The 26,661-nt window shown below is 40.2% G+C and overlaps 1 protein-coding gene across 1 annotated transcript in view; it reads left to right on the top strand.

Moving 5' to 3' along the window:
* Nucleotides 1-26,661, top strand: part of KCP (kielin cysteine rich BMP regulator) — a 185,790-nt gene that overhangs the window by 109,878 nt on the left and 49,251 nt on the right. Inside the window, exons 14-34 of the mRNA XM_075859420.1 lie at nucleotides 5,042-5,135; nucleotides 6,019-6,098; nucleotides 6,811-6,984; nucleotides 8,483-8,576; nucleotides 9,927-10,009; nucleotides 10,252-10,345; nucleotides 12,338-12,417; nucleotides 12,564-12,649; nucleotides 12,961-13,051; nucleotides 13,168-13,267; nucleotides 13,356-13,441; nucleotides 15,756-15,849; nucleotides 15,977-16,129; nucleotides 16,685-16,791; nucleotides 16,921-17,014; nucleotides 17,128-17,301; nucleotides 17,709-17,791; nucleotides 18,898-18,991; nucleotides 21,226-21,408; nucleotides 25,514-25,684; nucleotides 26,343-26,519. Of these exons, the coding sequence (XP_075715535.1) occupies nucleotides 5,042-5,135; nucleotides 6,019-6,098; nucleotides 6,811-6,984; nucleotides 8,483-8,576; nucleotides 9,927-10,009; nucleotides 10,252-10,345; nucleotides 12,338-12,417; nucleotides 12,564-12,649; nucleotides 12,961-13,051; nucleotides 13,168-13,267; nucleotides 13,356-13,441; nucleotides 15,756-15,849; nucleotides 15,977-16,129; nucleotides 16,685-16,791; nucleotides 16,921-17,014; nucleotides 17,128-17,301; nucleotides 17,709-17,791; nucleotides 18,898-18,991; nucleotides 21,226-21,408; nucleotides 25,514-25,684; nucleotides 26,343-26,519 (2,392 nt within the window). The remainder of the gene's footprint in view (nucleotides 1-5,041; nucleotides 5,136-6,018; nucleotides 6,099-6,810; nucleotides 6,985-8,482; nucleotides 8,577-9,926; nucleotides 10,010-10,251; nucleotides 10,346-12,337; nucleotides 12,418-12,563; nucleotides 12,650-12,960; nucleotides 13,052-13,167; nucleotides 13,268-13,355; nucleotides 13,442-15,755; nucleotides 15,850-15,976; nucleotides 16,130-16,684; nucleotides 16,792-16,920; nucleotides 17,015-17,127; nucleotides 17,302-17,708; nucleotides 17,792-18,897; nucleotides 18,992-21,225; nucleotides 21,409-25,513; nucleotides 25,685-26,342; nucleotides 26,520-26,661) is intronic.

Raw genomic sequence — 26,661 nt, 5'->3', positions numbered from 1 at the left:
TGAAAGCTGGAATATGCCCCCCTTAGACCATCACTGTATTCCTTATATTTCTGAAACGTTTGCTTCTTTTTAAATGCAGCATAAGCCATGATCCTCCCTCTCAGTACCGCCTTCGCTGTTTCCCAGTATAATGCATATTCTGTTCTGTGTGTCGCGTTGTCCCCGTCATATTCTAACCACCAACCTCTCAATAGCTCTTGGAATCCTTCCTCATTTGCTAGCACTGTCGGAAATCTCCAAATGAAATCCCCCCCTTTAGGGTATGTGTCAGTCAGCATTATGCTCATTGGAGCATGATCTGAGATGACCATATTTTTTATGTCCACCTGCTCCAATCTCTGTATCAAGTGTGGGCTCAAAAAAATATAGTCCAATCTTGACCATGATTTATGTTGTGACGAAAAGTAAGTGTACTCTCTACCATCTGGATTCATATGCCTCCAGCTATCCCCCAGCATTGTGGCTTGTGTAAAGTTCGGCAGGATGTCGTCCGTTGCAAGAGATTGTGCGAGGGGATTTCGTTGCCTGTCTTCAGCCGGATCCATTACCGAGTTAAAATCCCCCCCCACTATTTTCAGTACATTTGTGTCCGCCAGAATTTTATCCTGCAGTTCTTGGAAGAACGCACGGTTGCTTGTGTTGGGGGCGTATATGTCATATATGCTTATTTCCCCCGCCGGTGTGTCCAGTAAGAGCTGTATTATGCGTCCCTCCTTGTCTGCATACTGTGAGCGTGTTGTGGATGTTAAATTTTTATGTATTAGGATCATCACTCCATTTTTTTTTTTAACTGCAGCTGACCCATAGACTTCTCCTACCCACCATTTTCTCATACGGAAAAAGTCCTTATCTTCCAGATGCGTCTCTTGAAGCAGAGCTATATCAACTTTTAGTGAATGCAAATGTCTCAATACCATGGCTCTCTTATGGGGGGACAGCAATCCTTTAACGTTCCATGTTATTATTCTCATAAAACAACTAACAACATTGAGCTATGTTGACCATGCATATCTCTTAATCCCACTCCTATTATCAACCAAAACCTGCAAATTGTGTTGATAATTTTACTACTAATTAGCTCCCTTGTGGTTGCTTTGTATATTATTAATCTTCTGTCCTTTGATGTAAAACCAAAACTTCTAACAATCCCATAACTTTCCCTTCTATCCCCAAGGGTCCCTTGCCTTCCCGCACCCATTATTTTCAAAACTTCACTTTTTTCTAACACAGTGCTTTCTCCCGCTTTCCTGACCAAATAGATTCTATCCTCCGACCACATAACAACATTACATATCACCTCCCCCAGGAGTCAATCCCACCCCCGACACCCTTCATATTTGTGAATATTCAGATGAGCCATCTGTCATGCTCACCCATCTTCTACCCGTATCACTTAAACAGGCCAGTCTCCAAAGTCTCATCAAATTATAGTCCTGGTGTTTTATTTCACTACTCGTGGAGTCTGCGTCATTCTTTTTTCCCTTGGTGGTTGACTTTTCATTGACGGGGTTTGGACTTGTGCTGGCATCTCCTTCTCTGACGTTGACCTTGTCCCCTTCCGTGATAGATCCTCCTGCAACAAGTCCTTGAAAACTTCTTCAGCTTCTCGATGATCGGTGTAGATCTGCAAGGTTCCGCTTGGCGTTGTAACTTTCAATATCGCCGGATATTGGAGTTGGAATTTCAATCCCTTGTTATAAAAAGCGGTACATATCTTGCTGAATTGTTTGCGCTTTTTGGACACCTCAGCTGAATAATCCCCAAATATCATGATTGGTACTCCATTTAGCTTCGCCGGTCCCTGCCGCATTTTATAGGCTCTTAGTAGGGCTTCTTTGTCAGAATAGTCCAGATATCTTACTATGACTTGTCTGGCTCTCTTTCCAGCTCCTGCTTGTGACTGCTGCTGTTGTCTTTCTGGCCCCACTCGATGTGCTCTTTCAACCTTGCACGGCCCGTTCATGTTCAGCATTTTTGGCAAGTCATACTCGCATATTCGTTTCAGCTGTGCAACTGGTATGTTTTCTGGAAGACCTACTATGCGTAAATTGTTTCTCCGTGACCTGTTCTCCAAGTCGTCTATTTTGAGGGCCATCCTCTGCTTCTCTTCCATCAGCTCCTGAAGTGTCCCGTGCGTGTCTGCGGCTTCGTCTTCAAGCATTGAGATACGTTGTTCCACTTCATCCAACCGTGCCCCATGCTGAGTGAGCTCGCTTTGAAATTGCTGCAATGAGGCCGCTATCGTATTTGCTAGCGTGTCCTGTATATCCGGCGTTATACGCTTAGCCACTTCCCTGGCCAATTTTTTGTAATCGATCACTGGTGTCATTGCCGCGCCAGAAGCTGTTCCCATCCCATCATCATCCGATAATTGATCCTCGTGTTCTGAGGATGAATGTCCTGTGGGCTGTTTATCTTTGCGGGTTACTGGCGGCATCTTGTTCCCCGAGGTACTTGCGCGCCCTTTAGCTCTTGACCTGGTCACAATAACCAAAAGAGGCTTCTTGGGAGGCGGGATTGTATCCTAAAATGGCTTCTGTCTCCCCACAGTCGATCTCTATGCACCTTTCAGCAGCGCTTATGTGTAACTGTCTATACACAGTATGATTATTTTCTTTTGCTGGTCACTGCTTTCCCTTCTTTTAGCTCCTGTTATAATCTGCTTTTCACTTGCCTCTGTCTGACCGTGTTGAGAGTGTTTTCACTGGGGCTATCACCGGTATTCCTTCTGACTCCCCCGACACTGATCGATTATTCAGCCGTCTGCCTTATTCTCTAATACCGCTGCGTCATGCCCCCGGCCATGCTGCAAAATGGCGCCCGACTTTTTCCAGTGGATGCCTCGTCTCCTCCTCTTTCCTCAGAGCCGTTATGTACTGGCTTGCGTGGCGTGAATTTTCCCCTGTGTTCGCTCCCTGGTGCCGTACCTCTACATATGGCGAGGGAGATGCCTCCGACTCTGTCTTGTTCCGTCTGGCGATGTCGGGAGTGATCACGCGGGAGCGCCGGGCTGATGCTGCGCTTCCGTCTGTTTCCTCCGATTACCGGACTTATTTATCACCTGGCTGCTCCGTTCTTCCCCTCAGACTGATGCTGGGGCTGAGGTAAGATTTAATACCGGATTTCGATCGTGGATGCTGTGTTAGTCGATTTATTTTGGTCAATCTAGCACGGAGCGTTCTCTGCACCCTCCTCACATGTCAGCGCCGGAACCGGAAGTCCTTTATTCAATTATTAAAGAAACTAAAACAACAGTCTGGTCATTTTGTCAAAAGAAAAAGATAAAGCATAGTTTAGCAAGATATTGGTACAGAAGATAAGTTTTAGCGACTTGGGGTTCCCCTGCTGTGAAGTCCACATCCCTATACAGGGGTTAAAGGGTGAAGACCAGGATTCCCTTAAACTCCGCTCCCTGGAGTAGCCCCAAGTAAAATCCCTTGGTGACAAGGAGGGTTCACACCGCCCGCTGCTGACCCAGTTAGGGTATGTTCACACGCCTCGAATTATGCCTGAAAAAACGTCTCCAAACCGTCTGCAAACATCTGCCCATTGAATTCAATGGGTCTTACAGTGTTCTGTGCAGACAGGCTTTTTTTTTACGCGCCGCTGTCAAAAGACGGCGTGTAAAAAGACGCCCGCCTCAAAGAAGTGCATGTCACTTCTTGGGACGTAATTAGAGCCGTTTTTCATTGACTCCAATGAAAACCAGCTCCAATTACGTCCATAAAAGACGCCGCGAAAAACGCGTGCACTTGTCAAAACGTCTGAAATTCAGGAGCTGTTTTCGCCTGAAAACAGCTACGTAATTTCAGACGTAATTGGCGTTGCCATGTGAACATACTCTTAGAGCTCGTTCCTCTAGCTTTGTGACACACACACACTGTACTGGCCTCACTCCTTCTTATAAAATAAAACAGTTTATAGCTGTGAGTAAGAAAGGTGTCACTAATAGTAGTTCTTTCATATAGAGTTAACAATAATACTATATTTTTGGTGGGGTCAACGTTAGTTATACCTTATCAATGCTTCATATATGACGCTTATTGTCAGAGGATCTTTTAAATGGGTTCACAAAGAATTTCTACATTTTGTCACCATCTGGTTGAGGGGGACTGCAGCAGGGATTGGTTGTTTGTGTATTTTAATCTCTGTTCACACTGCCATCAGAGGCACCATCCAATGGACTCGACACTGCGCCGTGGTTTTACTTTTGAACGAAAGTCATGATGCATATGTGAACATAGCCTTATGTATAAGGGTATGTTCACACGCACTAATTACGGACGTAATTTGGGCGTTTTTGCCCCGAATTACGTCCGAAAATAGCGCCTCAATAGCATTGACAAACATCTGCCCATTGAAAGCAATGGGCAGACGTTTGTCTGTTCACACGAGGCGTATATTTACGCGCCGCTGTCAAATGACGGCGCGTAAATAGACGCCCGCGTCAAAGAAGTGACCTGTCACTTCTTTGGCCGTAATTGGAGCCGTTATTCATTGACTCCAATGAATAGCAGTGCCAATTACGTCCGTAATGGACGCGGCGTTCAAGCGCCTGCACATGCCGTTACGGCTGAAATTACGGGGATGTTTTCAGGCGGAAACATCCACGTAATTTCAGCCGTTACGGACGCTGTCGTGTGAACATACCATAAATCTTCACTATGGATGGGATATATCTATAGGTCCCTGTAGCTTTGTCAGTAGTATACAATATCCTTCACATTTGCGTCAGGGCTCTGTTCAGGCGTGCCGTCAGAGCTTTCCATCAGAACGGAACCCTGACTGAAACAAACGGTAACCATAGGTTTTCGTTTGCATCACCATTGATTTCAATGGTCACGGATCCGGTGCAAATGGTTTTCGTTTGTCTCCGTTTTGCAAGGGTTCCGTCGACTAATAATCCACTTTTCAAAGAGGCCAAATCTTAACACCAAGCATACTAGAACGTGTGAGCATATACATAGAGTAATATTTAGTGTGATATAACTATATCTTGGATTTTTCTTCCCTCACTTAATTTTTTCCTATTTTTTTGTAGAATAATCTAGTACGATGTTTGCCTGTGCAATGCCCGGTAGCTGCTTGCAGCAATCCAGTACCCACACATGGCCAGTGTTGCCCCACCTGCCCAGGTAAATCTTCAATTAAAGTAGATGTTTAAAAATGGCAAGCTTTAACAGCTTCAACAACATTTAATAATTAAGTTGTACAACCACATCAATTAGTTAATTTAAAATATACCTTATGCTTTATTTATATATTTAATAAACTAGCCCTTTACCACAAAATGACGTACATGTACGTCATTGGCCGGATATAGTTTCCTGTTGTGCCTGCACGATCAAGATTGGGAGTGTGTCTGTAATTGACAACCACACTACTCCAGTAACAGACCAGAATTGGGTATCCCAGACGTTTAATGCACAAAAAAAGATGTTTCTAGTCAACTACGTTATTGTTTCCGCTAAAATAACGGAACCTTACGGAACGGAAACAAACGGAAACCAATTGCAACAGAAGCATTACCATTGAAATCAATGGTAATGCAAACGGAAGCTATGGTTTCCATTTGACGTTCTGTTCATCAGTTCCTCCAAAGGAAAGGAATGGAACCGATGAACGAAATGCTGACGCTGATGTGAATACACGCTTAGACTTGACATTATATTTTGTGATGGAGGCTTTTGTCTCGTTTTCCGACAAATAGGGGCCTTTCTGCTTTTTTCCTGACAGTTAAAATTTATTTTACTTAATCATTATTGTGGAAATGAAATCAACAAAAGTGTAGTCTCTGAAACTTGCAAGTAAGGTTCAATTTAACTGAACTACTCCAAAGAATCCTAGGTATACATATTGCTACTTCTAAAAATGAAGACTACCTGTCCAAATGATATATACTGTTATTTGTAATGCTTATGCTATAAAATGTAAATAGACACACTTTAGCATTTCAATAATATATTCTAGAAATAAAACATCATTAGAAGTCAAAGTTGTTCCCGTTATTACTCCTAGTGTGTGACTTTCATGGGATTCCCTTGTTACCTGGCCAGAACATTACCACCACCGATGGTTGCCACCACTGCATATGTCAGGTCAGTATTGAGAGCGAAAAATGATAGTCCTTGTAAACACAGTTTCGTTTTGATGCAGTTCTTCCATGCCTATTTAGAAGGATTATTTTGTTATTGACATCACTAAAAGAAGCAGTCACATCTGCTTAGATTATTAAAGGGGTGACAATTATTATCAGTGTACTCTCTACACTACTAATATACATTTCGATCCCCGGTCGCGCTGATTAGGAGATTTTAATAGATTTTTATAGCGCTGGCGCGGGATCAGAAGTCCAGTGGCACAGTCTTTCTTCATGACGACACGACACTTCGTCATGTGATCGGCCCCGCTGTACTCTATGTAACTGCTGTAGCAGTAGTACAGAGATTACATAGAGTCTGCTCGAAGGGGGACAGGAATGTATATTAGCAGTGTACGCACATGCTGCAGTGAGTACTGCTCGGTCCTCACATAACCCTTTTAATTATGATTTGTAATACTTTGTAATCCTTTTATTGGATCAATTATGTATGTAACAGCATGTCCTGTTGATTGGCTGACATAGTACAACAATCATTTTTGCTTTAATAAACCTCATTTTTTTCTCATCTTTCAAAAAGTGAGGCTCCATCTTTGACTTTCGTTGCTTCTATAGTCAGTGAATATAAATTCTAGTAATTCTAGCGCCTTTTGAAATAAATTGCTTGTTTTCTGTTATTTTTGACTGCTCCCTCTTTCCCTGATCCTCAGGATGGTGAAGTGAGGTGTACTGATGCTGTACTTTGTCCACAAACCTGTACTCATGGAGTGAAACGTGGTTCGTGCTGTCCAGATTGTTCAGCCTGCGATCTTGAAGGTGACATTATACCAAATGGTGTCACCTTTAAAGGCAATGGTGATTCGTGTGAAAGCTGTATGTGCAAGGTAGTTTTCAACTTTAGTTCTGTATGTACCATACTTTTCTATTAAAGGAAATGTGTTTTTTTCAGATAAACAATTAGTATTTAAGTGATTACACATTGTTTTAATTTATTTTTATTTTTTCACAATTCAGGAAATATTATAAATTAGATTCTAATTTATTAAATTTCCATGTGCTGGCCACTAGAGGGAGCAGTTCCCAAAATTGCAGCATGGTCACTTTGGTAAAGCAACCTCATTGATTTATGCTGCAAATTTGGGGTGGCCCTTCTTCGGGCTAGTGCCAGGAGAAGGAAGAGTTTCAATGTCTTCAAACCTCCTACACTGTGTGCCGCCATTTTCTGAGTGACGGCACAGTGCTAGGAGGATTAGATACAGGGCTCAGCAGACAGTATCACACGAACATACACGAACATAATGCACACATCATACACGAACATAAATTACCTTCTCCTGCCGCCGCCTCCTCTGTTCTACGCTTCTCTTCCTTGCGCCTTCGCTTCGTTGAACATATGGCCAGAAGCCGCGGACGGATGTCGTCATCTTACTGTCCGGCAGCGGCTTCCGGTCCACATGAAAATGGCGCCAGATTTCGCTCTACAAACGAGCTTCGTTTTGGTCTGTGTGGGAGCGGCGCATGCACCGTTCCCACACAGACGGCGCACGCAACTGAGAATGGAACGGCTCCCGTTCACATTCTCTATGGGGTTGTATGTGCCATATAGCATCTCTGTATGTGTCGTTAATCGACACATACAGAGATGAAAAATAAAATGGCAGCCCCCATAGAGAAGTAAAAGTAAGAATACATTAGAAAGTAAAACATGAGAACACAATTAAATAAAATTTTTGAAAATATATTAAAAGCAATATGATAAAAAAAATAAATCATGACACCTTCCCTTTAAGGGAAGAAATCTATGATGTCTAGTAGGATGTACCTTTTGGTTTTAGGCTCCTACTTAACACAAAAGCTGTTCTCTCGGGCCCCATGCACATGACCATATTTTTCATCCGTAATTACAGACCGTACTTATAGATCCATTCATTTCTATGGGCTACGGACACCTTTCCGTATTTTTACGGATGGGTGTCCGTGTCGTAGAAATGATAGAACATGTAATTTATTTTTACTGGAATTACGGCACAGACAAGAAGTCTATGGGCACTTTCGTACTTACGGACGGCTCAGGATGTGCATCCGTAGCTGTCTGTAATTATGGAAGCATTGCTATGCAACACCATGGGATTACCCTAGATTCCTCCCTGTTTTTTAGTAGATCCATAAATACAGATGCATTACGGATGCAATACGGACCGTGTTTACTGACACCCTTCCGTAAATGCAGATGATTTATGGATGACCACAATTGACTATGGATCCGTATTTACGGACAGTATTTACGGATGAATGAAGAATACGGTCGTGTGCATGGGACCTTAGGGATATAAAAATGTATTGGGTATTTTAATACTGTACAATCTGTGCTTTCTTCTGCAGAACGGTAATGTGAATTGTATACGAGTATCTTGCCCCAAGTTAACTTGTGCTTTACAAGAAGAGGTTCCTGGGGAATGTTGTAAGAGGTGTCAAGGTAACTAGTTAAAGTGGCAGTATTTTGCAATTAATGTAACTTATTTATTACTATGGTTTTTATGTCAGTTTGTCATTGTTATTACAGAAGAAATTGTAGGCAAGGGGAAATTAAGAAAAAGTTCATGCAGTCTCTTGGTAAAGGCGCCAGGCTAGTAAGTGCAAAAGCCTGGCGCCGTTACCAAGAGACTGCATTAACTTTTTCTTTATTTTTTTTCCCTTGCGTACAATCTTATCCACACGACAAGGATTTATCCTTCCAGGGATCGCAGTAGGTGGCTGCCAGCATATACCGATAGCATAGAGACTCACGGCTGCAGGATTTTCTGGTGGTGTGCCCACTACCAGAGAAAAAGCTTTTTTCTGAGTCTTTTGGTACAAGACCAATTTCCAAACTGTACTAACCGTACATAAGACGACATCGCCTCAGAGGAGCGCCACCGTCTCCCTCCTCCTTTTTTCTTCACTTGTCGCATCTATTACAGAAAAAAGACACATAACAATTAATTAATAGAAGATGAGGTATGGTATGATATGGGAGAAGGGGACATGAAGTGCCTGTGAAGTGGAAAGGACCTCTAAGGCTGGGTTCACACAGAGTTTTTTGACGAGTTATTTGACACGGAAACCGTGCCGAAAAACTCATCAAAAACGTCCCGAAAATGGCTGCCATTGATTTCAATGGGAGGCGGAGGCGTCTTTTTCCCACGAGTTTTAAAACCGTCTCGCGGGAGAAAGAAGGGACATGCCCTATCTTTAGGCGTTTATGCCTCTGACCTCCCATTGACATAAATGGAAGGCAGAGAAAGTGTATTTCGCTGAGTTTTATGCCCGCGGCGCTCAATGGCCGCGGGTGAAAAACGCCGCGAAAAACACTGCGAAAATTGGCGTGCAGGGAGAGGAAACTGAATTTTTAGGCAGAATTTCCGCCTGCAAAAAACTCTGTGTGAACCCAGCTAACAGTTGTAGGCAGGGGATTTAATAGAGGTTGTATAACTAGTGTGGCAGTGTTGAATATTAGAACACTTAAGTTGTTGGTGAGGGGCTAAAGGAAAAAAAAAGTGTGTTTAGAGAGCAGTTGTGGAGGAGAGATCTGCTTGGACAAATCAAACCAAAGCACAATTTATTAACTATTTAAAGCACACTTAGGCACACAAAAATCTAATAAAAACATGTTGCCAATGCAAACACACTAATAACAGGTTGGAAAAGTAAAACAGTGACTTGACCTTTTAAGAAACTCCTCAAGGTTTCCTTTTCGCTTGTTTCTATGAATCTCTCCCAATGTGTCTCTGAACCCTGTAACATCTTGTACTAACTGAACCATCTCCTCCACTCCTTCCACCTGTAGGCTGCATTGATGGAACAATAACACGCAGACATGAAGAGGAATGGAGACCACATGGAGAGCCGTGTCACAGTTGCCGTTGTGTGGTACAAAACAAAAATACTTCTGTAATCTCTTAGGACAGCTGTGCAATCTGCCCGCAGTTATTCCTTTTCACACATATATTTCTTGTTCCTGCCGACTGTTTCACTTCTGACTTAATTCATTTCATGACATATTATTAACGCTCTGTATTATAACTTACAACCATGATATTCATTTCTAAAATGCAATATTAATTTATAACTGATTTACTTTCCCACTGACTGCTTATATCCTTTGAATGTAGGAGGGCAAAGTTCAATGTAGAAAGCGCCACTGTGCCTCTTTGTGTAGAAACCCAGCTCCGCCAAGATCAGGAACCTGCTGTCCTGTTTGTGATGGTAGGTCACTGACCAGTTCGCTGTGGCTCTCTGTATAGTTGAAACTGCTTTTATATATGTAAGAAAAATTCATGACATTTCTCATTACCAACATTTTTTGTACATGTGCCCCAGTTTGTAGGATAATGAGTACACAATGTTAAATAAAATTGCAGTTTTTATTATGAGCGGAAATACATTTTTCACATTTTGACCAAATTAAAAAGAAAAATACATCATTTAGGAGGTAACCTTAATGGTAAACTTGACAAATTAATGTTTTCCTCATGATTATGTTTTCATTCAACTACGTTACAAAGAAATAAAATTCACATAATACACATAGATTTAATAAACAGGTACCAAAACAATTTGAACAAAATAAAAAAAAACATTTGAACCCAGATTGTAAAATACACAAGATATAAATAGCCAATAAAATACAGCATAAGTTTTCCAATTAAGGCGACGGAGCAGGCAAGACCAACAACACAGTCCTCGATATTGATAATAATATAAAAAAAATATGTAAAAGGCCACCGCTACTACATCTTCCTCCAAAGAAAAAAACAAAGCTACTATAAAATGTAAGTATACAAAAACAACCAGTAAAATGAATAAGTACACAAATATTCCATTCGAAGCACACCGACAGAACGTAGATCACAAGACTTCTGCTTTACTCCAATTACATCCGTATTATACATAGATCAAAAGTTTTGGGACCTTCAGTACTCCTTTGATATTCTGCGCAGCACACTAGTTCCTGGGACTTGTGGTACAAATATGTGAGGTATATGTTTTTTTCTGCTTTTCAACTAGTAAGTGCTGGGCCCTATAGTATAGTAAAACTTTGAATGGCACACATCCTGCTGTGTACTATACGCTTATTAAGAAGCAAAGAAATACATACAAACACGCGAGTGACGCCGGCCATCATCAGGACCTTCTGTGCCGGACCCCTGCGTCAACTGCGACACCTTTTAGCAATACCACTGTTTTTCCACCCAGTTAGGAAAGGAAAAAGGAATCAACTTTAGCGTGATACTACAACAGTCAGGTGTACAAATAAGAGACATTTATTATACTCACAAGAGACCTCAGTAAAAGAGCTATACAACATAAAAAGCATGCAGCACGCTGAACAACTGGGTAGATATGCCGCATGCTTTTTTAAATTCAAGTACCAGCAACTAGTGTGCTGTGCAGAATCTTGTACATTTCACCGATCTGCATCAAAGCAGTACTAGAGGTCCCAGGAGCATTGATTCCTGCATAAAACACTGAGATATTCAGTGAAAAAGACGGAAGACTTGTTCTACGATTGGAACATTTAGATGCTCATTAATTTTGCTGTTTTGTGGAGACAAACCTTTTGGTTCCATTTTTTCCCTTGGATTATGAGTGGTGGTGGACTTCATCTTTTTATTTGATTTAACTTCAGAAGAAGGCATGTGCAGGGGCATACATAGAGGTAATCAGGTAATAGAAAAGATTACAATAGTGCCCACTTCTGGTGCTGGTTCATACCACCACAACCCTAACCACTTTGGACAGGATGACTTGGTGCTTGTTTGACCATTTCCTTACCATGATCTTTAGGTTAATTCTCCACATCTTTGTTTGCTAACACTGTAGGGCCTGTGGAGAGGGGATTACCTGCATAGGTTCTGGGTACCCTCTCTCCAGGGGCCTCATAGCAGCCCCATATGCTGCCTTCAAGAGATGTATGCCCTTGGGCCTGTGTTTTCAAAAGGACAAGTATAAGGTAAATGTACAAGTACAGTTTAACTTAACTAAGGTGGAGCAGTAGGACGGGGACACCTTCTTTCTGAATAAGAAGCCTTCGGTGATCTCAAGGTGTTTCTGGTTTGCAGAAGGGAAGGTTCTCCTGGAAAGTACTCAGTCTCATGACAGATTGACTTTCAGCACCTTGTTATTGAATAAAACTTTATAGTCTAAAAGTAACAGTGCTGAAAATTGTCTAAGCAGCACTATCTCTTACTTCCTCAGGTTGTTCATATAATGGGCGAACCTATCAGAATGGGCACGCAGTAAGGAGCTCTGACTCTTGTACACGCTGTATCTGTGAGGTGCGGTTTCCTCTTTATTGTACGAGTATTTACACTTTCAAGTATCTTTTTATTCATTCATTACTTTTAGTGTGCTGTTGACAGTGTTATGAATACATTATTATCTATAACAATCTCTTGTATTTATTACACCTATTGTTTTGCAGAATGGAAATGTTCAGTGCAGTCCTATACCTTGTAATCCGACATTGTGTAGGAACCCTGTCCGAAAACCAGGGGAATGCTGCCCAAGGTACCATGTAAATTGTTACCTATACAGAGCTATATTGGGGATGTTGTATTAAAAACATATGCACTGGTTAAATTGTGGCTTTGTCATTTAGATAATTTGACAACATTTACTGTTTTTAAATTTTTTGCATGTTACGGACACTAAATATTACTTAGGTACTACAGACCCAGAAGTAGACTGCCATGCCCAAATTATAAAACACTTCACACCTTCCCAAAATCATTGTCCCTTTAGAAATAGCTGTTCTGGCTCATTTCTTATTCGTGTCTTCAAACTTTGTCTATCCAACCTCTGCTGTCTTGTCTGATTAGGTGTGACGGATGCGAGTTTGATTCTCGTTCATATGCCGAAGGTGATGTTTTTACAGCTTCACATGACCCATGTCTCAGCTGTACTTGCTCTGTAAGTATAGTATATTCTTTCAACATTATTATTATTATTATTATTATTATTATTATTATTTTAACATTATTTATGTGATTAAACATTTCTTTTGTCTGTTTTTTTCTTTTGCTAAGGCAGGGGAGGTGTCCTGTGACCATCTAGACAGACAGTGTCCTCCTACACAGTGCAGTCACCCTGGCAAAGGCAATGGACAATGTTGCCTAAGTTGTGAGGGTAAGAATAATTGACAGAAAAGTATTTGTAAAAAATTATATGAATGTAATATAGTGAAAATACCATGTGTAATGTTTATTTTACACAGTGTGTGACTTTGAGCTAAGAATATATTCTGATGGACAAAAATTCCAACCTCCAGGACACGGACCCTGCCTCAAATGCACCTGTACAGTGAGTATAAGTTCAGTTTTGAAACCTTGTCCATGCTTTCTTTTCCTACATAGGCAAAATATCTGGTGGTGGCATATCATAATTACAATTTTGGGGGTTTCACTATTAGAACCCCAAAATGAATTCACACTACAAAGTGAATGCAGACTCAGACCCCAAAGTTTATCCAGACCTCAAAATTAATTGGAACCACAGACTACAAAATGTATTCAGACCCCAGACCAGGCCCCAAAACAAATTCAGACCTTAGACTAGATCCAAAAATAAATTCAGACCTCAGATCAGACTTCAAAATTAATTTATACTCCAGAACCCAAAATTAATTCATACTCCAAACCAGACCCAAAAATTAAGTCCGACACCAGACCCGCACTGCTGGTAAGCATCAGGATCTATTGCAGCTGCGCGCAGAGGTAAAGAGGGCCAGGGAACTAGGAGCGGAAAGTGATGGCAGCCATTATCTATTGGATTTGATTTGCATTACTTAGGATAATCCAATATCTAATGGCCAGCGCCGGACACTCTTGAGTCTATGGGACTGCAGCAGCAGCTATGGTTGCTTCGACGGTAACAAGCTGGAGTAATTGTGTGGGTGGTTGCCTTCTAGCCCTGGGTGATAAAGGCTCCTAAGGCTCCAGGGGGCACGTGCCCAGTGTATGACATGTTTTTCTCCCCTCAATTGTTAAGTCTTGTACACACAGTTCTATACCTAATTCTTTGAACAAGTGCCAGCAGTGAAAAGCATTCTCAGCAACTGCTTAAAACACTATTTTATTACCTTCTAGTCGTTCATCATTGTGTAGTGCCTGTGGCCTGTGTATTTTAGGGCCTGTTCACATCAGCATTGCCCTTCCGTTGAGGTGTGCCATTGGAGGTTTCCGTCGGGTTAACCCCTCAACGGAAAGACAAACTGAAACCTTAGCTTCCGTTTCCCTCACCATTAAACTCAATGGGTTCCGTTGTGCTTCACGGAACCAATAGCGCAGCCGACGGAACCCCTCAACGGAAGGGAAACGCTGATGTGGAAAGGCACTTACAGTGTATAAAAATAAAAATAAAAAATCATTTTATATATATATATATATATATATATATATATATATATATATATATATAAGAATGGAAATTTGCTTTGGATCTTGTATAAAATGATCAATAGAATGAACTCGCGTAAAAATGTCGGTTATATTTTCCATCTGTGTTGTATATGCATTCACTGAATTATTATCAGTTTTAGTGGAATTCTATGACAAGCTACAACGTTTTAAAGGGGTTTCATACAAGCTATATCATAATTATAAAAGTATATATATGTGAACAGAAAATTAAATGAAAAGCCATTAACATTTTACATGGGCACATATAATAATAAGACATTTTTGCTTAAATAACTAAGATTTATATGCACCATTTTGCCATTTCCAAAGTTGACAATGAGAGCACATTTTATATATGAACCCATCGAGAGGCTTGTTGTTAAATGTTCCCAGTCAGTGCAAACACAAAAACCAAAGTAAGGAGAAGCCGTACAAGCAATAGTTGCTGTAGGCTTCATGTGTTAAGAAGCTACAATAACCCCCCCCCCCCCCCCATTACTTATATCTTAGCTGTTTATATATGAACACATTTAGAAATACACATAGTAATAAAATGTGTTTTTGAAGTTGGTGAGGAATATGTTTTACATTTGACGGTCACAAGTGCATGTAAGCTGTGAAAGCTCTTGCTTCCCGGTACGAAGATCGTACATCACAGTGCAGGCACCTGTCTGGCTTAACTTCTTAATATGACAAGTAAATATGACGACTTGAAAATAACCAGACATTATACTTTTTTCTGGATGAATATACTAAAAACACTGTGTGTACAATTAGCAGCCAGTTCATTAATGAATTACTCCTTCTTCAACGAAAATTCGCTGTCCAATGAGGATTTATGCATTAAAGGTATTCCACCTATGATTTCTCACCACATAGTGAATAGACTAAAGAAATGTGCTCGTGCTAGACACAAAAATTGTACCGCTGTAATGTTAGAGCCTTTGGGGGACATTACAGCGGAAGCAGATGTCCTCATTGCCTAGTAAAAGATGCTATAGCCCCCTCGATGGCATACATAGGAGAGGAGATGAGATGGGACATGCTATTTTCTACTAAGCAGTGCCGTCAGCTGCTTATCCATCTGCACATCTGTACAGGAGGCACTGCAGGTAAAACCGGACCCAAAGTCGCCACAATGTTAAACATGAAGAGCGTTTTCTCACTGGGAATTTTCTGTAGTAGGTCTTCTGACTGACACATCTTTTGTGATACAGAAAGGAAATGTCCACTGTCTAGAGGAGACCTGTCCTCCAATATCCTGCCCCAATCCAGTGAGAGAACCAAATAAGTGCTGTCCAGTCTGCAAAGGTAAGTCAACTGGAGAGAACAATGGATCCGGTATTTTCTGCATTTTATCACCTGCATCTCATTCTTTTGGCATTGAATTAGATTTGTGTGACTCATTTGTATATACTGTACACATGCTTTTTTGTAGTCTGTGTCCAGGATGGAGAGGAGTTCTTAGAAGGGGTAGAATGGGAACCTGAGAGGGATCCATGCAGCACTTGTGCTTGTTTGAATGGTGACACAGTATGTGGGGTCAGTCAGTGCCCCCCACTGTCCTGTCATCACCCAACCCACAATGAAGGTAAGATACCAAATTATAGTATACCACTTGTGCAGTACAAAGACATGTTTTTAGTGGAATATGTATCACAGTTTACAGTTACCATAGTCGTCCACTGAAGCTATGGACACATAAAAGCATGTTGCTCTTTCCATTTTCCCTATGGATGATAAAGCACAAATGTACAACAATAGTAGAAGAGCTTGGGACCCATTTATCAGTAGAGTCATAGACTTTAGAGCCGTTTGCAACACATTTATCAAGATAGAGCACACTACATAATACATTTGGTACAACTCACTAGGCATACTAGAGTCTTTCTTACACCATGTAATAGTTGACACACATAAACATTTTGCCCAAAAAGATGGCACTAGTCCATTATTTGGTGTGATCATTGCAAGCCGTTTGTCATGACCCTTTGATGGCTATTTTTTAAAATATTGTATGCATGTTATAGAACAAGATTAAAAGCAGCAAATACTTGAAGATTACTTCAAGTTTACTGTACTTTAGTTTGATAGGATGCATACAGCAAGAATGCCTAAAGCGGTAATGTACTTTTTCAAACACTAGGTGAGTGTTGCCCAGTGTGTGATACCTGCACTTACAACCAGCAACTGTACAGTAATGGACAGGACTTCACAGACCCAGACAACCCATGCCAGAATTGCCACTGCCAGGTGAGAAAGTGGGTGAATTTATTCTTTGTGGTGGAACATATGCCTTTGTGTAGGGGGTATATGCTTTCGATGAACATGGGAGAATAATCAGACAGATCAATTGCTAATACATTGTTTGATTGTATTCAGGAAGGTACCGTCCAGTGTACTCCTGTTGTTTGCCCTCCTGTGTTATGTTCCAGACCAGAGACAAAGCCTGGCCATTGCTGTGCCACATGCCCAGGTAAGTCTAATTGATGTGTACATAAAAAAGTGTGCTATTATGTATTTGTTTTTATATTGTTCTCAATAACTGATATATACATATATATATATGTGGCGGCTGATGTTTCTCAGATTGCAGATATCATGAGAATATTTTCCTGGATGGAGAACAGTTTTCTAACCCAGACAATAAGTGCCAGGAATGTGGATGCCATAATGGACATGTGACCTGTGCAGACCGTGGATGTCCAGGACCTATGTGTTCATACCCATTGCCAGGAACCTGCTGCAACAATAATTGCAATGGTGAGCTTGGTTAATAGACATAATCTGGGTCACAGAACCCAAACTATATATAAACAAGCATACATTTTAACCTGCTAAAATTTACCACGATTCTGTGGAAATACTTTGCAGTAAAGATTATTTTAACATGACTGTAAGCATGAAGAAAGGCAAATCTGTTCTTATTTATGCGGACTGTAGCACTGGAGAGAAAAATCTTTTGAGGAATTAAGGAAAGGAGATGTTAAGTGGTGGTTTACTGGTTATAAAATATGGAGGGAATAACTCAGGGGAGAAGTATGGGAGTCCAATGAAATGGAAAAAAATTAGAGAAAGAGAATCAAAGGAGGGATGTATAGTACATACGTGAAGATGACACTCACTGTGTGTTATCGTGTCATTCTTGACTGTGTGCCAATCTTTCACAGGTTGCAACTATGCTGGAAAAGAATATCCCAATGGTGCCGACTTTCCCCACCCAACAGACAAGTGCAGACAATGTCATTGCATTGTAAGTATTTACAAAAAAAGAGGAGTATTCAGATATTGACACACACAACCTATCAATATTACTTCATGAGTTACAAATTGTGGATGAATAATACCACTAAAAGGCCCTGTTCACATCTGCGTTCAGCATTCTGTTGTTCTGCCCCGTCAGAGGAGTAGGACAACGAAAATGCTGGAAGCACAGGCTCCGTTGATCAACAGAAACAACCGGCGCCGGGTTCAGTCGGGGTATCCATGGTTTTACCGGAAACAATGTTTCCGGTATTTACAGCAGAAACTGTGACGGAGGTTCCTGATGGAGCCTCCAATGCAGATGTGAATTAGGCCTTAGGAAGCAGCGATCGCTTGTAAGAATTTTGTAATAAAAAAAAAAAAGCTTTCCATCCACAAGTCAGCTTTGAAATGAACAGTATGTCTAATTCTGCAACCAATTTCTTTTTATTACTTCAGTACATCTGAATAGATAAAAAAAATTAAGCAACTTTGAAAATAGTCTCCTTCATTACAAATGTCCAACCGTTTTGTGTCTATAACTGCTTTGCAAATCTAGGTGTCTCCATGGTAACATACTACAAACAATCCCTGTGCAGTCCGCTCCTGCAGTCCTACTCCTTCCATCTGCCGTTACTTCTTGCTTAACTTAAATTCAGTAGGTTACAAATAGATGCAAATAGGTCTACATATGAGCTGGGTTGCAAAGATGGATATAGCCTTTAAAAATAAAACAGACTTGTCTACAAATTAACTTCAAGTAGCATGAGCAAAAATAACAATTTCACTAGAGTGCATCACTAAAGTATAGTCTGATCATTGTTATTTCTTCATTCCTTCACCTCCCTCCCCTTCCGCTCTGATCATTTGTATGTTTTCTTATTAGAATCTACATAAACCTAGTAAAAAGAGAAAAATAAACTTTTATTCCTAAAAAAAACGATGGCATTGTGGTCAAATTAAAAACCAAGTTACAGAACTTGCTAGTCTAAACTGTAGGCAGCACATATAGTTATCTACATGGATTGAAAGCAATGTGTGGGTGTTTTGAATGTTTCTTCTGCATGTCCATTATGTCTGATCTAAATCCTTATCCATTTATGCGTATTTCTGCAGAACGGTAATGTGCAGTGCCTTGCAAAACGATGCCCACCTGTTCTCTGTGCAGAGCCATTCCCAGTCCCAGGAGAGTGCTGTCCACAGTGCCCAGGTAAGACAGGATGTGGACTTAATTATAAGAAACAAGCGACAGACCAGAAGAAAAGTTTGCCTACTTATAGTGTTCAATGGTTAAAAAAAAACAGATAAAAGCATTTAAAAAATAATTCATACACAAAGATTACAAACAATACTGTGTGACCCTCTTGCACCAACAACCCAAGGTATGGGAATAACCAGACAACAATTAATGAAGACTAAATAAAGATAAGTTGCCCTCACTCCTTGGCCCGAATAACAGAGAACATATGTAAGGCTTCGTTCACATCTGCGCTAGGGCTCCGTTCGGACGTAGTTGACTACGCTATTGATTCCGTCAATACGACTGAAACCCTGCACAACGGAGACAAACGGAAGCCATTGGCACCGGATTATTTTGAATCCCATTTCCTTAAAATGTTAAAACTCATAGGAATTAACGATTTAATTATTATTTGAGACTTTAACTATTTACTTCTACCTGCGAGTAGAACTGTTCACATATGTTTTCTGATGTCTCAACTGTTTAATAAAGACATATTGAAACAGAAATCAATGGTGATGGAAACGGAAAACTATGGTTTCCGTTTGTGTCTGTCAGGGCTCCGTCCCAACGGAAAGCTCAGACGGAACGTCAGAATGGTGCCCTAGCGCAGATGTGAACGAAATAAGGCATAAGAAATAATATAGAAGTGGCCCAACAGAGATAAACACAAACTTCATATAAATGCCAGATATGCAATAGACACAAATAAAGTGTTGGGGAAAGTGCAAAGAATTAAAAGGATATGGAATGAAATCAAAAGCAGAAAAATATAAGTTTATTTAGCTTTCTATAAAGATAGCGTCATAAATTCAATAGGGAAAGAATACTTCAACCATAAAATAACAATGTTCAAGTAGTTTTCCTACTGTACTGCAAACAATTATTATGGTAATAGTCACTTATGACTATTATACACACAGTCGAGACACATTATTATGACCACCAGCTAATATCCAGAGTAAGCGCCGTGTGCAGCATGGACAGCAGCTAGACAGGCTGGGAGTGACTCAATAAGGTACTGGTAGGTTGTTAGGTATCTGGCGCCATGCTGACTGCATTGCATCCCACATTTGCTGGAGGGTGCGTGGAGGAGGATCCATAGAGCGAACAAGACGATCAAGGTGGTCCATTCAGTTTAACTCTAGCGAATTAGGGGCCCAGGGAAGTATTCGGAAGTTTGAGAGAATGCCATGAAAAAATTCCCCAGATCATAATGCTGCCACCACCAGCTTGTGTTCTTCCAGCAATGGTTGCATGGTGTTTGTTCTCTGATGTTTCTCGCTTGAGATGCCAACGTCCATCCCTTCATAGCCGACGTTCACCTCTCACATCAATAGCACGTGGTGCTCTGCCGTTTCCACATTGGTTAGTCCCAATGGTGCCATTTGTCCACTCACAATATACTTTCACCACAGTAGCACGCGCACAGTTCACAAACTGTGCTGTTTGGAAAATACTGCCACCCTTGGCCCCCAAAAGCCAATAATCATCCCTTTTTGCATAAAATTGCCCCTTTTACCCATGGAAACAATGAGTGATATGTGTTCAGACAGCCTATCGCAAACCTTTTATACCCACCACGCCAGCCTTCCAACACATGCCTTCCTTCATGGGCTACACGCTGCCGACATCGAAAGTATGAGGTGGTCATAATAATGTGACTCGACTGAGTATAATACATATTAACAAAATCACTTGTTGTGGTTTCCTCCCACAATCTAAATCTTGATTTGGAATCCTATGAAATTTACCATAATGTGTATAACGGCGTGTGAACGCTTCATAGGTAAATACGATTTTAGGACAGATAGGACAGGTGCGTTCTCTGTACAGTGCTGTAGAATATGTTGCAGCGTTATAAATACTATGTAATAGATAATCACTACATTGGCTTGGGTGAACAAATAATTCTTATGTCGGAGAAAAATATTAAAATTTATGATGATGATTATTATTAATAATAATAATTTTAATAAATTAGGGCATATGGATATCAGGGAGTGTGGTAGATTCCCTAGCTATAAACCACTGATCGCTAACAACAACCTCATCTAAAGAAGGGGTTGTCCAGATGGGACAATGCCTGTAAGTGATTTGTTATTGTGCTGAGAGTTATGTGCTGCTTATTAAAATATTTAGAATTAGTTGTTGTATTTTGTACATTTTAATGTGTGTAACAGCCAAACTCTTCTGTTTCACAGTACCACCAGCTGACTGTCCTTACTCTGGAATCACTTACCGACACATGCAGCGTTTTTATGATCCATCTGACAAATGTCGCGACTGTATATGTAACAATGGCACAATCACCTGTCAACGCAAGCCCTGTGCCCCTATCGCTTGCACCCACCCTCTTAAAGGAGACTGCTGCCGATCCTGTGATGGTAACTTTCCATCCAAACTTCAATGAAATTCAAGGTTTAAAACATCTGCAGGAATATGTATTTTCTGTACACCGAAAACTTAAAATGCTTAGCTTAGCTTTATATGTGATCCTTTGTATTGGATAGTAATCCATTGATGCCTATGAACACTTTACAATTAGCTGGATTTAAAAGGCATTATTTTGTCTCACTTGATTAAACTCTATGTTCACAACATAAAAGCAACATTCCATAAAAAATAAAAAACACCTTTAGTCCTAGTTCAGAGACTGAGGGGCTCTGTACCATCCCTTAACATCTTCCTGCACCCTAACGTAATAGAACATCAAGAGAATTAGGTAGTTGAGGCAGTTAGGATTAATTTATATCAGGGTGATCCTGGCACTATGCAAAGGAAGACTGGTGTTGGCGTCAATATGTAGACACCTTGGGAGTAGACAAAACTAAACCCTATTATATATATACACACACCCAAATTGGTACGTATAGAAACTAAAACTTGTCCTGCAAAGAAATAAGACCCAATATAGCTGCGTTGATGCAGAAATAAAAAAGTTGTTAGTACTGGAATGCCGAAAGAAAAATATCATAATAGTTTGTGTGATACTAAAGCCCAAAAATGTCTTGGTCCTGAAGGAGTTTAGGCCCTGCACTAGGTATACCACAGTGTATCAACCTTTCCTGGAGTGTTACATTAACTTAAGGCCTTTTTACATGGGGCAATTATTGCGCAATGATCAGCCGATGAACAAGTAAACGCTCATTCATCGGCTGATTGTATAATTTCTGCACCCTAAAATATTATTGTTATTGGCAGCACATCTCCCTGCGTAAACAGGGAGACGTGTTGCCAACATGATAGAAATATCTGGGGACAAGCGATCGGAGTAATAAGCGCTCGTCCCCATAGTAGCCCCTTGTAAAAGAGCGCCGATCAACAAGCTGTCTCGTTGATCGGCGATCATTTAGACGGCCAAAATGGGCCGGTAAAAAAGAATGCTTACTGAAAGTCTATTGTTTGATCTCCTCATTTCATGCCAGACTTTTCTTGACTAACATGTACAACTAATCAACCTGAAAACAAAGAAATGTTAGGATATTCCCATGCTGCATCCCTAATATGTAGATATATTAGGCTGTGTTCACATCTGCATTAGAGGCTCTGTTAGGAGCCCCCATCGCAGATCTGGTCTCAAATGCTAGGGAAAAAAAGAGCAGCATGCAGCACTATTTCGTCCGGTAAAATGAGGGACATCATTATAGTCAATGTGTTCCATTGGGCGCCGTCGGTGTCCGACATGAGACATATCCTTGCTTGAGAATGGCCTTACAGTTTTTATAGGCCAAAACGTTGCTGCTATGGTGTTTTGGCAAAAAAATTATCTTTGAATCATACTGGACATGTGTGCTGTCGCCCACGAGATTTCAAGCCTTGTACAGGCCAGAGAGGTGTTAACTGGCATATAGCAGTGTGAACCCAGTACGAGGCCGGGTTATTTCTGTGCTGTTTCATCTCTTCTTTTTCATTCATCCGTCACTGCCATAATTTTCATTGTTCTGCTCCTATGACGGAGCAGAACAATGGAAATGAACAACCAGATGTGAACAGAGCCTTAGAAAAGAAAGCAGAAATATAAAGGACATGAGCAAGTACTGACAAATTTTCTATACTACTAAATGCCATCTCAAACAACCTAGTGATAATTGTTCATGGGCAAGGTTCACTTTTGATTGTCTAACATATATTATCATAAGAATCTACAATGTGGGATTTTGAAACAACTATGAGAAAGGAGTCCAAACACTATATATAATCAAAATAGAAAAAAATATCAATTTTATTGGATACAATATAACAAAGCGAAATGTATAAAAACAATTTTGAGGATCTTAAAGAAGGTCTGTATGAGGACCACTCCACAGGATAGCATTACTGCCATAAAACAGTTAGCACACTGCATAATACATGTATGTATCATATACACAAAAAGTGTGTGACAGGCTATCCGGTAATATTAATGAAGAGGTTTATCATTAAGCATGACATAGGTAGAAAAAGCGGTATATATGCATTGTATAACTCACAGATCAAGGGGGTGTAACTTGGCATATGAGCCAAACCCACCTAGTCTGATAGATAGTAAAAAATAAACATCCAACCAAGTAGCTAAAGAGTATATACCCAAATCATATGTCAGCAGCCATGCACCGAGCCTTACCCATGTGAGTAGATGTAATCAGGTGGTCCACAACAAGAGACAACGCCCCGACGTGCGTTTCGCTAATACAGCTTCCTCAGGGGGTATCAGTAGTGTGTGTATGTCCAGTTTAAATATTAAGTTAGTGATGAGCGGGTGTATTCCGGCATATCAAACCAGCTGGTCTACGGCGCATGCGCGTGATTAAACTTGGGGCCACGAGACTACCATCGCCGATCGTCACACCACTACTGCGCATCTCCCAGGACGCTTCACTAGGGAGACGGCGCAGAGCGTGTGTACTGACGAGAGGAGAACGAAGTCAGAGCCCCATATCACTGCAGCATGCGCGACCCCAGAGAGAAGGAGACCACCGTGAATATAAGCAAAAGATATTTAATATAGGGATCAACAAGATCCTATGTGTACTGTTATAATTAATAGGCATATTCCAAAACACTCCCCTTGCTCTGTGAAAGGAATCATTAAAGTGAAAGCATATGTTGAATAAATGAATATAGTAATAATAATAATTTGATACAGTCAAATACAAATAAGTAAATACAATAATAAATAATGTGAAAGTGAGATGGGTGAAAAAAAGTGATAAATTGTTTTACGTAACTACGTAAGTATAATTACTCTGATAACCAGAGAAAAGAGTAGCTAGAGAAAAAGTGACCAAAGTAAAAAAAGGGAAAAATATTAATGAAATATGAGTCGCGATATAAGGGACAATTTTTTTTAAAAAATGATAAAAAAATATAAAATAATAATAATAATAAAACTAAAATAAATGTGAGGTAATATGTGGTATATAGGCCAAAAATGCTCGTTTTTTAAAAATAAAAACGTTACTGTAATCTACATTGCAGCGTTGATCTGCTGCAATAGCAGATAGGGGTTGCAAAATCTGGTGACAGAGCCTCTTTAAACAGATAATGTTTGATATTGCATATAGATACCAAATAGTCTCTATTATTGAGACTTTCAGGTGGAATAAGAGAAGAAGAGTTTCCCCATCTTTTTTCTCCTTCCTTTCTCTCGGACATGTTGATAGTTGGTCTTACGGTTATGTAACGCTCGCTCATAAATGATACGATATCACGGACACCCATCAAAGTAAAGAAATATCCACAGTCGGAATCTGGACATAAACACAGAACAAACAATAAGTAACAAATAACAATTAATTAAACAATAAGGGGAAAGCTAAAAATTATTTTTTATAATTTATAAAAAGCAGAAAAAGCCTATAAGAAGGCAGCAAACCTCAATTTCTCGTTAAGGCCAAATGGGGCCATGGTGCCCAGAGTGATAATCCACCTACACTCCTTTTGTGCAAGAATCATCCTCGCATCTCCTCCTCTGACACCACAATGTACTAGGACAATGCCCCAGGTCAAGAACGTTTTGGGATAACACCCATGATATAGTTTAAAGTGTTCGGGAATGGTTTTCAATAATGTCAACTCCTTGATCTCTTTTGCAGTGATAATATCTCATACATGTTCACGAATGTGGATTCTAAGTTGTCTAGAAGTTAAACCCACATACACTTTAGGGCAACCACATGTTGCATAGTAGATAACATGGGTGGTATTACACGAGATATAGTGCAAAATTTTGAAGCGGCGTCCATTGCCAATAGAATCCCCCCCCAAAAAAGTGGGATTTTGGTAATACAAGTATTTTAGAGTATTAACAGTGAAGACAGAATTCAATAAGAAGGTCTTACACAGTTACAAGTTTATAACTCAGAATAACCGAATATTAGTCCCAGACAGCGAAGCCATTATTCTAAATTCTAAATTCTAAATTGCTATAATTTGGGCTTGGAAAGAACATATTTGAAGATTACCAATAGATTTTTTTTCATAAATCTATTTTCTGTTACTTATTTGCAGGATGTCTTCTGTCTGGAAAGGAGCTTGCTAATGGGGAACAGTTTACACAACCATCAGATCCCTGCTCGGTGTGTGTTTGCTGGGAAGGTAGTGTGAATTGCCAGCCCAAAACTTGCCCTGTACTGAACTGCCCCTATCCATCTCCTGGTCAGTGCTGCAAGGAGTGTCAAGGTGAGCAGTTTAAAAATGTCATATATTGCATTAAACTGTATATAAACTATTCTGGAATGGATCATGTGTACAGAATCTGGTTCCTAGATCTACTGTACGTTGTGGTACGTCCTTAGTTTATATCCTCCACACAGTTCTTGTCTTAAGCCCCTTCCTATAATCCCTTGTATAGCTTTACTTGCCGTTAGTTAACCATCATTGACAATTTTTAACCCTCTGTTTACTTTTTCTCCTTTTGTAGTGTCAGGACTTTTCAACTCTTCTTCTTCTATGTGTGTTCACCCCCTTTGTACTTTATTTTTCGCATATATCTCCCCATTTAGAATAGCATATTATATCTGTATCCAGTTATAGAAAAATGCAACTCTTTGCATAGTGCTAGAAATTACACAAAAGCCTTGTGCTAGAAATGTCACAAAATCTTCCAATAATTAAATAGTATAATTAGCGTAGGGGGTACTCATATTAAGGTCATTAACAACATACCAGTGTGACTTCATACATGTCATACGTATTTTTTAATGTTTTGCATGCTTCCTGTGTACTGAAAACTGCACATTTCAGTACAAAATGACTCGTAGATTAACATGTGTATATAACTTCACATTAACATCGTAGGAATTGGTATCAATTGCACGTGTTATACTTTATTCCACAGATTGCCTGTATCTAGGGGAGGTGTATCTGAACGGTCAGGAGTTTTCATCACCACAAGATTCTTGCAGTCGGTGTGTCTGCGCAGATGGATTTGTCACATGCAATAAAAAACCTTGTTATAAAGCTGGTTGCACTCACCCTATCACCCCTCAAGGAAAATGCTGCCCCGTCTGTGATGGTTGGTAATAAGTATGGGATTCTTGTATTGCATTCTTGGATTTCATTATTTACAAACACTTTTCTCTGTCACTTTGTCTTACTTGTGTCTTACATGATGGAAATGTATGAGGACAAATGAATATAGTAACAAGCACTCGCTC

Source organism: Rhinoderma darwinii, chromosome 3, assembly GCF_050947455.1.
Source record: "Rhinoderma darwinii isolate aRhiDar2 chromosome 3, aRhiDar2.hap1, whole genome shotgun sequence".
NCBI lineage: Eukaryota > Metazoa > Chordata > Amphibia > Anura > Rhinodermatidae > Rhinoderma > Rhinoderma darwinii.
The sequence above is the reverse complement of the archived record's forward strand: the minus strand, read 5'-3'. Positions and strand labels throughout refer to the sequence as shown.